Raw genomic sequence first — 14190 nt, forward strand, 5'->3', positions numbered from 1 at the left:
GGGCGATTTCCCAGCAAACCTGGGTGCTCTGAATGCAAAGAAGCACCCAGACAGGTTTCTTGGGAGGGCTGGACCCGGCTGGTCCCTAACCCAGGAGGTGGTACCCAGCCAAGCGAGGCAGCCCCGATGATCCAGCGAGGCCGCGCTTTGCATCTCCAGGCACCCGAGTAACTGTGTGAGCTACAGATTCCAGTTCCTCCAGGTGGAATGGGAACACCAGTACCCACAGGACCTACCAGGGAGTTTGCCACGGGGCCTGCTTCTTGCACTCGTGGTGTTTGCATAGGTGGGGACATCACTGTCATGGAGGAGCAGGTTTGCATCCCCAGCTGGGAACCTCTGCCCCACGCATGCGCCGCTGCCTGCAGAACGGGCTCGTCTCTTGCCTCACCTGCTTGTGCACGGAGCCAAACCCGCACCCGGAGGAAGCGGTTGAGCCGGCTCCGGTGGCAGCCTGGCACCGAGACAGCATCGGGGTGTGCCAGGGCCCCACTGCGCTCGCTGGGTGATGCAGAGCGGGGCTGGTTCAGTGTCCCCATCAGTGCCTCCCATGCCTGCTCTGCGCATGGGGGAAGGCCCTGAGGAGCACACGGGTTTATTGCCAGATGGAGCTCTCCGTGCAGCCGTGCCTGGAGGATGGGGCTGTGCTGGGCAGGATGCTCAGGCAAAGGGTGAGAGCATTTGTGTGGCTTTCACATCCCGTCAGCTCATGGCAGGGTGGAAGCCAGGGCAGGTTTGAGGGAAGGCTGAGCTGAGCTCTCAGGCAGAAGCTCTTCCCTGTGAGGGTGCTGAGGCGCTGGCACAGGGTGCCCAGAGAAGCTGTGGCTGCCCCATCCCTGGCAGTGTTCAAGGGCAGGCTGGACACAGGGGCTTGGAGCAAGCTGCTCCAGTGGAAGGGGTCCCTGCCCGTGGCAGGGGTTGGAGCTGGAGGAGCTTTAAGGTCCCTTCCAACCCAAACCAGGCTGGGATTCTGTGATTCTATGACAGGAGATGGTCCCTCAGGTGAAATCCCTTCTCCATGCTCTGCCCCCTCCTGCTGCAGCCCCAGTGCTGCAGGCTCCGGTCTGGAGACATGAGCAGAGTCCTCCTGCTTGGAGAAATCCAAGCAGCACCACCGGGGTCCAGAGGGGCCCAGGGGCTTCAGGAGATGAGGTCCAGGATCCCATGCGTAGGTCTCAGATGTGACGCAGCCATTCCTCATGCTCCAAGGAACAGGATCAAAGTTCCCGGGTGCTGCTTTCTCCCCTTCCTTGGGCTGCTCCAGCCTGCAGCAAAGCGCCATTGAAGATGGGAGCACTTTCATGTGGGGATTTCTCTTCTTCAGATCTTCAAAGACCTGCAGCAATCAAACAGGTCCCTGTGCAGGCATCCTAAGACAAAAGCCCCACTTTGAAAGCATCACAGGCGAAAGCAGCAGCGGGACTTTGTTGTGTTAATTGTTCTGGCTCCACATTAGGACAAAACGCCTTAGAACTGGTGCTGGCTCCGGGCCCACGGGCAGAAAAGTGCTCCAGAAGGAAAGCTGAGGGAAAGAAAACCACCAAGAGGAGGTTCCCACCGGAAGGAATGGCCGCAGGTGGCTGCTGGGGAGATGACAGCCAGCGGGCGGCTGATGGCGAAACCCCAGGGTACCTGGGGCATCCGCCTGCGCGTCATTGAGCTGCTCTGTGCCCTGGGCATCAGCGGGAGCTGGCTGCTGAGAACCAAGGTGGCATTGCCATCGTCTCCTTTCCAGCATGCCCATGGCAGGGCTTGGAACTGGATGATCTTGAGGTCCTTTCCAACCCAACCCATTCTGCCTTTCTCTGAGGGGGGTTCTATGCACAGCTGTTAAAGAACCACAGGCTGGGTTGGAAGGGACCCTCATCCAGTTCCACCCCTGCCGTGAGCAGGGACAAGATGCAATGGGGAGCAGAGCCCCATGATGTGCTTTGGGTCACAGGACACGGCTCCCTCCCCCCAGTCCTGTTCCTCCTGCCCTGCTCCGAGCCCAAATATGGGCCCGGCACATCCGTGCTCCGGCACAAGCCCGGGCAGGAGCGGGCCCGCGGGGTGACTCAGCTCCCGGTGCGGGGAAACCAGCCCGGCCGGGCAGGACCTGCTGGGAGTGGCGCTGGAGCCTCTCCTGCTCCCCAGCCCTGACCCAAAGCACCCCTTTTGTCCCCCCCACGGGCACTGGGGGTGCTCGGGGATGGCGCATGGGGACCCCCAGGTGACCAGCGCCCACCATAGGGGTGCAAGGACCCACCAAGCCAGCCCTGCAGGAGCACAGCTCCGCTCCCACACGCCGGGGCAGCAAACACAGAGGGGCCAAATGCCCCAAAGATGGCATTTTCTCAGCAGAAATGCTGCTGAGGTCATGGTCACCCACGTCAAACCCCCCCTCACCGAGTGGGATGGATGGAGCTGAGCAGCCTCCGGGAGCTCGGGAAGCAGGAGGGAAGCAAAGAGCTTGAGAATCCTTGGGATGAAAGGGCTGGATAAAAGAGAGCCCTTAATAATAGTGGTGGCCTGAAAGGGGGGCTCAGCCCCCGGGGGGGGGAGCTGCCATACGGAGGCAGCGGAAACCAGGGCTGGGATGAAAGGAGCGTTGCCAAGGGCTGGCGCGGGAATGCCCGGAACACGGGCACGGTGCGGAGGGGGGGTCTCAGCAGTGCCTCTGGGCTGGGGCTCCTTCACCCGCTCCTTCAGCCGGGGGGGCTCCATTGGCTCCATTGCGCAGCGCCCCAGCTCAGCAAGAGGGGAGGTTCTCTTGCATCACTGCTGAAACCAGACCGCAGCACCCCGGGATGCTCCGGGATCAAACCAAGCAGGAGGCTCTGCCCCTCAGTTCAAACCTCAGCCCAGCCTTGGGATGCTCCACGCGCTGGAGCCGCAGGTGCTGCAGCTCCCACTTCTCCCTCAGCACCCACAGGGCACTGGGACTTTGCCCGGGATAAGCTGGATGCCCTCGGAGCAGCTTGGAGTTTCCCAATAGCACGGGAAGCACGCAGGGAATGCACAGTAGGGGGCAGAGCGTATGGGCCCCCCACGGCTTCAGCCATGGGCAGAGGGGCAGCATTCCTGGCAGGCAGCCCTGCCTCCATGGCACAGGATCGCCATGGTGGAGAACTGGAGCATCTCCTGTTAACTGGAAATCATTCCAGTGCTTTACAGAGCCATAAAACTGGTTCTGATGGCACGAGAGGAGGAAGGAACGAGGGGAAAAGGGCTGGAGAAGAGGCAGCCAAGGGTACCTGTTCCAGCCGAGATCCAGCTCATTCATTGCCCTCTGGGTCAGGGGCTCAGTGCTGGCACCATCACTGTGCTGGGTACCCCAACAGCAGGTCCAGCCTCCATCCATCACCCTCCCGTGGGTGCTGAGTCCCCAGCAAAGGGATGAACCTCATCACAGCTCAGCACCGCACAGCACGGGGACACCAGTTTAAACCCACACAGTGCATGGAGATTTTACATGCACAGAACACGTGTCCAAAGCCACAGGGAGGTTTTATATCCCATAGAATGCGTGTTCAGAGCTAACTCACGCTCAGTTGTAATGGAGTGAGACCCAGCCCCATCCCACAGGATGCTGAGACATCCCACCTCCTTGTCTATCCCCCCCAGCCCGTGCTGCACAGCAATCACAGGAACAGCTCAGATCTACCATTTGCTTTGAATTTAATGGTTTTTCCAAGACCACTTTGTAGGGAGGAGGGAAAACCACACCCTGGAGAAGGGAAAGGGCCAGCGGGTATGTGGCAATAGTGCAACAGAGCTTCCACGTGTGGCACATGAGACAGCACAGACACCTCCATCCCTCCATTGAGGACCTGGGGGAGGCTGTGATGGAGCCAGACACATCCCGTGCTGCTGCAGTTCTGCACCAAGGTGGGCAAAGGCAATAAATAAAGTGGTGCCTCCCCAAAGGCACTTCTGTTTTCCTCCTCTCACCATTAAAAAGTAACCCACCCCCCCCCCCCCCCCCCCAAACCCCGCATTGGCATCAGAGCGCGCTCAGACTGGGGTTTTGGCCAGATCCAGTTGTGTCTCTCAGTGCAGGAGAGGGAAGAGCCAGGGTCTGGGCGCTATGGACCCATTGCCAGCACATCCCAAGAGCCCAGAGCCCTGCAGCAGCTTCCAGCCCTCCCCAGTACCCTGCTACATGTCCAGCTTGTTTGAGGTATATCACCCACCCCATCGCTACCTTGTGCGGCCAAAATACAGTGCAAAGACAAAAACAGCCACCCAGCCCCCTGGTTTCACCCTCCCCACCATGAGATGAGCCTGCTTGCAAGGGCAGGATGGAGCAAGGAGCCTCCGGGCCCCGCAGCCCCTCCAAGGGGGATCACTTGGGGCTTGGGTCCATTTAATGGCCTGGGGCATCCCCCTCCAGTGCCTCCCCCCCCAGCCCCGCGGGGCACAAGGCTGCAAGGTGAATGTGTGGGGCGCGGCTCCGCACCCCCAGGCACGCACAGCACCGCGGTGGCGGTGCCCTCAGCTCAGCTTCATGCCGATGGGCACGGCCCGGCTGTAGAGCTCGGTGACGCTGCCGCACCCGGCCAGGGCCGCGCTGCTCCCTGCCAGCGGGCTCCGGCAGTGGGTGACGGTCCAGCGGCGCAGCCTGCGCCCTTCCTCCGCCTCCTCCTCCTCCTCCAGGCGGAGCAGGCTGTCGGCAGAGACGCAGCCCCGCATGCCCCTGCTGCCGGCGGGGATGCGGGCGGGCAGGTCCAGCTGCTCGAAGGACTCCGTGGACAGGATGCTGTCCTCGCTGACGGCGCTGGACGGGCGGGCGCGGGGCGCCTGGGGCAGGGGCACCTCATTGAACCCCCCAAAGCCCTGCCCGGGGGGACCCTCCCCCTCGGTGCTGCCAGAGGAGAACTTGCCATTGTGCTTGAGGATGCCTTTCCTGCGCGCAGGGAGACCCTGGGCGCCCGGCTCCGGGGACGGGGTGTCAGCAAACACATTCCCATCGAGGTCCAAGCTGGCTGCATCCAGGACATCCCCAGACTCGCAGCACTCCAGGGATGAGTAATACCCCGACTCCCTCGCCGAGGGCTTCTTCAGTATTCCCTTCTTGGGCACGGCTGCAGGCACTGCTCCGGCGGCCGCGTTGCCAGGCAGCATTCCCGAGGACAGGATGCGGGTGAGACCCGCAGCAGCCGCCTCATCATCCTCACCCCTCACCTCTCCCATGGGCGCTGCTGCCGGCGGGCCGGGGCCGGGCACCTTCTGCTCGCAGGAGTTTCTCTTCTTCAGGATGCCCTTGGGCCGCTTGAGGATGGACTTGGAGGGGTTCTCCGGGGGCAGGGCCACCTCCTGCAGCGCGTGGGAGACGTCGTTCTCCTTCTTGGACTTCTTGAGGGAGCGCTGCCGCTCCAGGGCCGCGCCGGGCAGGTGCTGCTTCAGGAAGCATCGCACCTTGGAGCTGTTCTCCAGGAGGGGCCGTGAGGAGCGGCGAAGCCACTCTGCCACCGTGGCCAGGGGGGAGTCGCTCTCCCGCAGCAGCTCCTGCTCCCCAAGGGGCACTTTGTAGCCCCAGTTCACCCACCAGTGCGTGGCGATGTCCTCGATGGTGGCGCGGCGCTCCGGGTTCACCATCAGCATCCAGCGGATCAGCCCGCAGGCATCTGCGGAAGGGGCAGGTGAGGGGCTGAGGATTGCACATGGAAGGGAACACACACACACAGGGTGTTGGGGACCTGCTTACCTGAGAGCTTGGTGGGCTCCCGGTAGTCCCCACTCGTGATCTGCTTGACCAGAGTCTTGTAGTCGTGGCCATCGAACGGCATCGTGCCATGGACCAGGATGTAGAGGAGGACACCCAGGGACCAGCTATCCACCTGCCGGGGGGACAGATGAGCCTGGAGAGGGGGCACAGCAGGACCAGGCTGCCCTGGCCCCCACCCTGGCTGCAGGACCCTCCCAGGCAGTCCCAAGGGAGGGCTGTCACCAGTCTGTGGTTCTGTGAACCAGTGACTTCCCCAAGTGCAAGCAAAGAGAAGAGGCTCCCGCACACAGGGGTAAGGCATCACCTACCTCCGGGCCCTTGTATGGCCTCCCGTTGATGATCTCGGGGGATGCGTAGAGAGGGCTGCCGCAGTATGTCTGCAGGAGCTTGTCCTGCTGGTAAACGTTGGACAGCCCGAAGTCTGCAATCTGGAGAGATGATTTAGAGCCGTTATCCCAGCAGCATCGCCCCAAAGCTCCCCAGCTCCAAGCCTGGCTGAATCCAGGGCTGTGCTTAGCACCCCGGTGTGCTCAGGGAGCAGCAGGAGCCTGGCTTCCTGCCCTTGAGGCTGCTGCATCCCACCCATGGCAGCTCTGTGGCTCCATCATCAGCACACTGGGAGCAGAGGCAAAGGTGTGGTTATAGGGAGAGCCTCCAGCTCCCTCGCAGCCACATGAGGCTGCTTCAGGGACATTCATCATCCCCCTCGCACCAGCACCTCGCAGTGAACAGAAGCTCCCAATTCCCAAGTCACCCCTTGCAGAGATAGAGCCCCGCACCCTGTCCATCACCAATTCCAAGCTCTGGCTGTGTCCTTCCTCTCTGGGAGGCTGCAGACAAAAAGCATCACCCAGGGCCAGTGAAGCTGGGAATCTCCCTGGGAGAACCCTTCCTTATCCAGCTGGGCTGGTTTTGACCTCAGTGTTCAGACTTTGCCCTCTTATCAGCAGGCACATATGTACATTCTGGTGTTACTGGGCAGCACTGGGGCTCTGCAGCCTCTCTGGCTCCACTGCCAGGCACAGACAGCAGGGGCAGGGACCAGCACCCTCCTGGCTCCCCATCTCCTGGGTAAAGAGCATTGCAGCTGATGGCAGCAGGCCCAGAGCTGACAGATGGCTCACTGCAGCCCCTGGAAGCACGTGTCCTAAGGGAGTGGGGTGTTGTTGTCACCCCTTGTCCATCCCCAGTGGGCAGCATCCCTTAGACCCCTTCACCGGGTGACACCAAAGCATGGCCAGGCTCTCACCTTGATATTCCCGTTGGCATCGAGAAGGATGTTCTCCAGCTTCAGGTCCCTGTGGACAATCCCGTTCTGCACAAGGGGGAGCAGGGGTTACTTTACAGCACGTTTGAGGAAGGGAAAGTCGGGTCACGCAACCAGGACGCGGTGACAGCAATCACAGGAGCAGTAAACGCCCCTGGGTGCACCATGAGGACGAGCTGTAAACCACGTCCCGACACCGGTGCCGCCGGGAGCAGGGTGGCACCCCAGGAGCCATGGGCACCGCATCCCAACGCGCCCGCTGCAGCCCTGCCTGGAGCTGGCCGTGCTGCGCACCCCGGCGCCCTCCCGGTGGGAATGCGGCGCCCACCCACCTTGTGGCAGTAGTAGACGGCTGACACGACCTGGCGGAAGAAGTGCCGTGCCTCGTGCTCCGTGAGCCGCTGCCGCTCGCTGATGTAGTCGTAGAGGTCGCCCTTGCTGGCGTACTCCATCACGATGACGATCTTGCTGCTGTTCTCAAACACTGCCAGGGGTGGGGATTAACCCGTCAGAGGCGTGCTCCGAGCTCCCAGCACAAGCAGTGCTGGAGCCCTGGGTGGCTCTAACACTTCCCACCCCACTGCCTGTCCCTTGGTCTCCTTTGCGGAGCAGGAGGTGCTGGGGTGTCTGCAGGAGGGGGTGGCCGGAGCTGTCGCCCTCATCCCACGGGGCCACCGGGGCTGCTGCGGCCATAGGAGAAAGGGCTCTGCTCTGCCAGAAGGGGACCAAGACCCGTGGTTCGTCACTAGATAAAGCCCTGCCAAGGGGAAAGGTGATGCAGCTCCTGGCGGGCATAGCCATGGGGCCCTCCTGCGTTCCCCATTGCTCCCACACGTCCAAGCCAAGAGCTGTTTGCAGAGCACTCCCTCCGTATTTTCAGCTCCAGCAATGGGTGACTCAGTCCCTGCAAACACAGCGCAGGAGCTGCCAAGCCACTCGCTTTTGTTTGGAGTACAGAAGGACTTTGGATACCTCACATACACCAGCGAGGTGGCACCGGCCACGTGCTGGCCCAGCACAATGAACCTGGGCAGATCCAGCCCCACGAAGAGCACGGGGCACGTGGGGTTTAAGCAAAGACTGATCCAGTTGGGGTTTGCTCCAAGTCTGGTCCTTTCTATAGCTTGAGAAGTTCCCCTTTGGCTGGTGTTGCCCCACACCTTGGGAATGGGGCAGCCCTGGCCATAAAGCCAAGCTCAGCAGCACCAAGAGCTCTCCCAGCACCCTGTGGGTTGGTTTGCCTATGCTCCAGGGAGGGAATGAGGATTCCAGCACTGAGATCAGCTCCTGCCTAAGGCTGAGAGCGTAGCTGCAGATTCCCACTGCTCCAGCACTTGCTGTGGTTGGGATGAGCATCCAGCACAACCAGAGCCACACACAGCACTGGGGTTCATGGGGACCAGCTCCCCATCACGGCACATCCTCTCACCAGCTTCCTGACTCAAAAGGCCATGTCATTGTCTGGAATCAGCTTCCCTCTCCAGGCAGGAGGGGATGGGATGGGAAATGGCTATTTCTGGAGCAGGTATTTCCCCTTGAAGCTGCAGGAAAGTGCAGGGGAACACCGGCAGCACTGAGTCACCGGAGATAGCCAACAGCTTTGGCTCCGGATGAGCAGGGGGATGAGAGCATGAATGTGAGACCCACTGCAGATCCTGCTCTGGTAGCCAACCTTGGTACCCAGCCCTGGGATGCCTGGGGATGCTCTTGGAAAGGGGAGGAGAGGGAAGAGGAGGGCTCTCACCTTCATGGACAGCGATGATGTGGGGGTGGTTGAGGGAGGACATGATCTCAATCTCTCTCCGGATATGGACAAGGTCCTGCTCATCCTTGATTTTGTCTTTCCGGATTGACTTGATCGCCACCTGCGGATGGGAACACGCACACAGGGTCACCCGTCTGCCAGAGACAGGAATGTTGTAGCTTCCCAAAGCCTGGTGCCAAGCAAGAAACCCCCCCTCTTCTTTGGGGAAGGGGCTCACAAGCAGGACATCAATGGCCCAGCTTCCCCATCAACTCCAATAAGCTTTAGCAAATAGGGTTTTAGACTTCCCAGGTCCTGCTTCCCAAGGGAAGCCTGCTGCCCGCTCCTCCTAGAGGAGCTCCCAAGCTGCTCCCGCAGGTGGCGAGGCCCTGCTCCTCATTTATGTGTCGTGGCTTACAGGATTTGTGTCCCAGGCTCCAGCCGCCGCTGGACCGCAGCCAGCCAAAGGAATGTGACCTGCACACATGACTTGGAAGATAACAACAACAACAACGTCTTCCCGGGGTCAGGAAAGTGAAAAGGAACAAACCAGGTTTTGCTCTCCCTGTAAATGCTTATTTCAAGGAGCTGATTATGGAGAGGTAAGAGAGTTCGGGATAAAGAGCAGCTCTCTCCCAGGCGCAGGCCTAGGGGAGACCCAGCGCTGAGGGTGCAGCCCCTTTCCAAGCTTTTCAAGTTATCCTCTACAAGGAAATTGAAAGGGGAGGAGAAAGAAGAGTAAAGGCTGGAGAATAGACGCCTTCTAATCCTCTTTCAAAGGGGCTGGGGAGAGACAATGTGCTCCTAGGGTTGAATTTACAACTGAATCCAGCAGAACCTCTTTTATTTCTACCAGGCAAGAATGCAGAACAGCATTAATCCTGCAAAGGGACCCCCACGCTGGTCTCCCAGCAACGGGGAGAGGGGCCATGGGCACCCACCGGCCCCCACTGCCAGCACAGCAGTGATGTTCATGGCTTCAATGCTCAGGGACCTCCTCCAGCTTTGGCTGTGCAGGATGGGTGCTCAGCCGTGATTCCCTCTGATTTAGGGGGGTTGGAAACCGCACTCCTTGGGCCCCACCAGGCAGCAAAAGGCTCGGAGCAAGGTTGCAGCCCTTGCTAAGCCAAGCCCATCGTACCCACAGCAGGTCTCCAGATGTTAAAGCAGCAAGGAAGCCACCACATCGGTGTCCTCATGGGAGGAGGATGTGCCAGTTTTGAGGGCTCAGATGGGCACGAGAGAGGCGACCATGGGATCCCTTTGGCCTCAGAGCACATCTCTGCTGCACTGGCCAGGGCAGGGGGTGCCCCCTGTGCACCATGAGAGCATGGTGCCTGCACCAGCCTTATGGCTTGAAGTAACGAAGCGGAATGGACTCCGGCCAAGGGAAGTTCAATAACCCAGGCCCAGGTTTCTGTACAAAGCAATACTGAAAGTGCTTAATAGCTTCTCGAAAGCCAGCTATTCTTTTCCACGACCTTTGCACTAAGAACAGGTTAAAGTTTAACAAGCTTTTTGCTCCTGACCCCCATTAGAACGCAGGCAAAGCCTTTATGCAGCAAATCAGCCTCTCCTGCCCTCCCAAATTCCTCTTGGCTCGCTCTATTCACCTCCCTGCTAGGGCTCAGCATCCAGGCCAACACATTTGCTTGCTGATCAAGGTGCTCCTGCACCTCCGCTGCGGAGCCGGAGCTCAGGGCAAGATCCACAGCCCATAAAAACCCCGGCGGCTCCAGGCTGCCGGCGCTGGGAGCCTCGGGAGATGCCATCGGCTGCATCCAGCAGTGCTGGAGAACGCCCTCGCCTCTGAGCCTGCAGTTAGTGACCTCCGAGGCAGCCGGAGCAGGGCTGCAGCAGCAGGGAGCAGGTTTAGGGCACTGTTAGAGCCCAGGGCTACCCTTGCTGAGTGCTGCCTGTGTAACGGGCACAGCACAGAGCGAGGGCACGGCACCGTCAGGATCCGCACCTACAGCGGACATGGAAGCAGCCGCTCAGGGGGGGATGATGCATCCCTGCAGGGAGGGTGCTCCCTGCCATCCCTTCCCTCCTCAGGGATGCTGAGAAGCAGCTTTGCTCCAAACCATCCCCTACCCAAGAGGGCTGAGAGCAGAGCATCTCCCCTTGGGACAGAGGAGGCCATGTCTGCCCATCCTGGAGATGGGGACCAGCCCCAGCCTACACAGTGCCTTCACCACCAGTGCTACGAGAAGAATCTCCTGCAGGAGACAGCCCTAAGAAGCCCCATTGTAGGAGCCTGGAGAACTTGAAAGTACTTTCCAAGTCAAAGAGGCTTTAATTAAAGTTTTGGGGGCAGAACAGGTATTTTCAGCAGCTGCTGAAAGATGCATTAAGCTACAACCCCAGGCAGCACTTCAGAAGTTGTTCCAGATTGCAAAGTGCTGCATTTCATGCTCCATGAAATATGGATTACAATCCACTGCGGAAGAGACCGGGGTTCTCCCCTTGCTGGAGATCAAAAGAGCCTTTGCTGCTTGGGAATATCCCAGGTGCTGCCTTCCCCTTGACACCACACAAGCCCACAGACACTGCAAGCGAGTCCCACAGGGCCCGGATGCTGCCATGCAAACAGGTACACAGGGCAGCTTGCACCACCATGGCACACGATGCTGAGCCTTCAACCCAAAAGGTGCAGGGACAAAGAAAAAGAAAAGGGAAAACAATGCTTGATGCTTCAGGGACACAGTTTTCTAAGGGCACACATCAAAAGGCATGAGCATCGTTTCACCTAAAGGCTTTCTAACCACAAAACGTGGTGTTTTTAAAGAATGTTCATGGAAACCCCTCAAAATCAGCTGCAGGAGCCTGGTCTTTCCTGCAGTTGACCAATTGATCAGACATCTTACCCCAGGCTAAGTCCTGGTGGGCTGGCTCAAACTGAGAGGGAAAGAATCAAGCTGGGCAGTACAAAGGTGGTTCAACATTCAGTGCATCTGACAGGGGCAGCTTCTGATCAGCCAGAGGCAAACCCCATGGATGGAGCAGCTCCAGCTTTACAACCTCAGCCGGCACCATGGGATCCCGCAAGGGGTAACCGGCGGAGGTGGCACTTCCTGCTCTCACACCTCGGTGTTTGGGAAGTGAAAGCCACTTAGAGCAGGAGCAAACAAGCACCCCGCTCCGGATAAACTGCAGATTAACCAGGTCCGGAAACGCTGAGTGCTCCAAGAAGGAATTTGTGGGAAGAGGAGACATCTGCGGTTAAACCTCCTGCTCCTACCCGGCCAGCCCGATGAGGCACTCGTCAAAGCTGTGACTGTCTCCTACTGAGGAGTCACTGGCCTGCGTGCTCAGTTTGCATTACAATAGCCCAATGCTGCTGGTCAAAGGAGGCCCTGTCCTGAGGGGCTCCCCCACATAGGTAGGTTTTCCTGCAGTTCAGATTCCCTGCTCCAGCTTTGTGAGGAGCAGACAGGGAAAGCCAAGACTTCTCACCCATCCCAAGGGGAGGGACCCTTCTAGGGCTGTGGGTGGAAGCTGCATTTCAAGGCCCTGATTATGCAGCAAAACAGCAGCTTCTTCCGAATCAGACCGGCTGCTGGAAGTGGTGGATGCGACTTAGTGACGAGCTGTCGCGTTACACAAGAAAACCTCTCAGATTCAAGCTGTTTCCCTTGTCATGCCTCTGCAGCGTGTTCGTGACTTGATCTCACACCCTGCTCTGCCCATCTGTGCCTGGCTGGGCCAGTCTCACTGGTCACAGCGAACCTCCTTGCTCGCCCATGGCCTCAAGGCTGGTGGATGTGTAAGTGCCTTTCGTGGGGTCCATCCCACACCGCTGCGTGCTGGGGATGGAACAGAGGCAGGGAAATCACTGTCATTTTCCCCTTATGCCCTTGCAGAATCCCCAAGGACAGGGCTGCACAGCTTCAAGGCCAGGTTGGATGGGGTTTGGAGCAACTGGGCTAGTGAAAGGTGTCCCTGGCCGTGGATGAGCTTTAAGGTCCCTTCCATTCCAAACCATGCTATGACAGCAGCACCCACTTCCCCGCGGCCTCCCTCCACACTCCCAGCACTGCACCACTTTGCTCTGGGTTGAGCCACACATCACACAGAGCCCCTTGATTCAGAGGGGCCGGGTGCTGCTGGTGAGCACCAAACCCAGCCAAGAACCGGGGCGAGAGGAAGGGGAAAACCCTTCAGACTCGAGAGCTGTGTTTGCTCTGGGCTGCCGGATGTCTGCGGGCTCCTTTCACCAGGAAGCCCGGCGCGGTCAAGTGGGCGAGAGGAGCTGCAGCCCCCGGAGGCGCTGGGTCCTCCCGCACCGCTGCCTCCCCGCGCACTGCGCCGGGACCGGCTGCGGGGCCGCACTGGGGCTAGGGAATAGGGATGGAGGCACCGCGGGGGGGATGCTCAGCAAGCCCGCACCGGCTCCTTAGGAGGATGCGCGGAGGCTGGGAAGGGAAGAAATGCTCCTCACCAGCTTTCCGGAGCGCTCCCGGGCTTTCTTCACCTTCCCGTAGGTTCCCTTCCCCAGCGTCTCCAGGAACTCGTAGCGGTGCTTGAGGTTGTGCTTGTGGTGGTGCCGCTTCACCGCCTGCTTCTTCATCAGCGGCCGCGGGGACTTGGTGAGCTCCGCGGCCAGCGCTGCCCCCGCCGCCGGCTCCATGCCCGGCTCCATTCCACGCCCGGCTCCAGCCCCGGTACCGGCTGCACCGCCCTCCCCGGCCGCTAAAAGCAGCGGCGGCCGCGCCCCCCCCGCGCCCATTGGCCGCAAGGCGGCGGCCGCCCCGCCCGGGAGCCGGTGCGAGGAGCGAGGGGGGGCTGCGGGGAGACCCCACTGCTGGGGGGGACCCATGGGGCGAGAGGGAGAGCGCGGGGATAAAGGGGAGCCGCAGCCTGGGGTGCGGGGGGGCATCCACAAGCTGGGTGCGCGGGAGAGAGGGGGCAGAGGCAGCGCAGGCACAAAGGGGAAGCAGCGGCTGTGAAAGGGTCCCGCAGACTATGGGGAGCTGAGGAGGTTCCGGGTGATGCAGGGAGAGAGCCGGACCCAAAGGCTGAGAAGAGGCTGTGAGTTCATCACGGGGTGCCCGGAGAAGCTGTGGCTGCCCCATCCCTGGCAGTGCTCAAGGCCAGGTTGGACACAGGGGCTTGGAGCAAGCTGCTCCAGTGGAAGGGGTCCCTGCCCGTGGCAGGGGTTGGAGCTGGAGGAGCTTTAAGGCTCCTTCCAACCCAAACCAGTCTGGGATTCTATGATTCTAAGAAGCTCAGGACCAGAGTACTGGGAGGGTGCAGAGCAAAGCGCCTGGGTGCTGGACCCCAGGAGAGATGCAGGGACACAAGGCAGGCAGATGCACAGCCGGCCGAGACCCACACGCAAGCTGCAAGGAGGGACTCAGCACGAGGGACTCAGAATAAAGCATTTGAGGGCAACATCAGTGAGAGCCCCGGGCAAGCGCAGCCGGACCGCGCTCATCCCAGGACCACGCTTCCCCTCCTGGCTGCCCG

The 14190-nt window shown here is 60.3% G+C and overlaps 1 protein-coding gene across 1 annotated transcript; it reads right to left on the reverse strand.

The window, feature by feature from the left end:
• Positions 1–4388: 4388 nt before the first annotated feature.
• NUAK2 (NUAK family kinase 2) lies at positions 4389–13364 on the reverse strand. Its single transcript, XM_057400654.1, has 7 exons — positions 13163–13364; positions 8722–8842; positions 7310–7461; positions 6960–7025; positions 6019–6138; positions 5690–5822; positions 4389–5609 (listed from the first exon to the last, which is right to left on the reverse strand). The coding sequence occupies exons 1-7, from the start codon at positions 13361–13363 to the stop codon at positions 4477–4479; spliced, it is 1926 nt and encodes a 641-aa protein (XP_057256637.1). The 5' UTR covers position 13364; the 3' UTR covers positions 4389–4476.
• Between the last annotated feature and the right edge of the window lie 826 nt (positions 13365–14190).

The sequence above is a fragment of the Pezoporus wallicus genome, unplaced genomic scaffold (assembly GCF_028554395.1).
Source record: "Pezoporus wallicus isolate ANWC-B61680 ecotype Strahan unplaced genomic scaffold, APGP_CSIRO_Pwel_v1 scaffold_7736, whole genome shotgun sequence".
Taxonomy (NCBI): Eukaryota; Metazoa; Chordata; class Aves; order Psittaciformes; family Psittacidae; genus Pezoporus; species Pezoporus wallicus.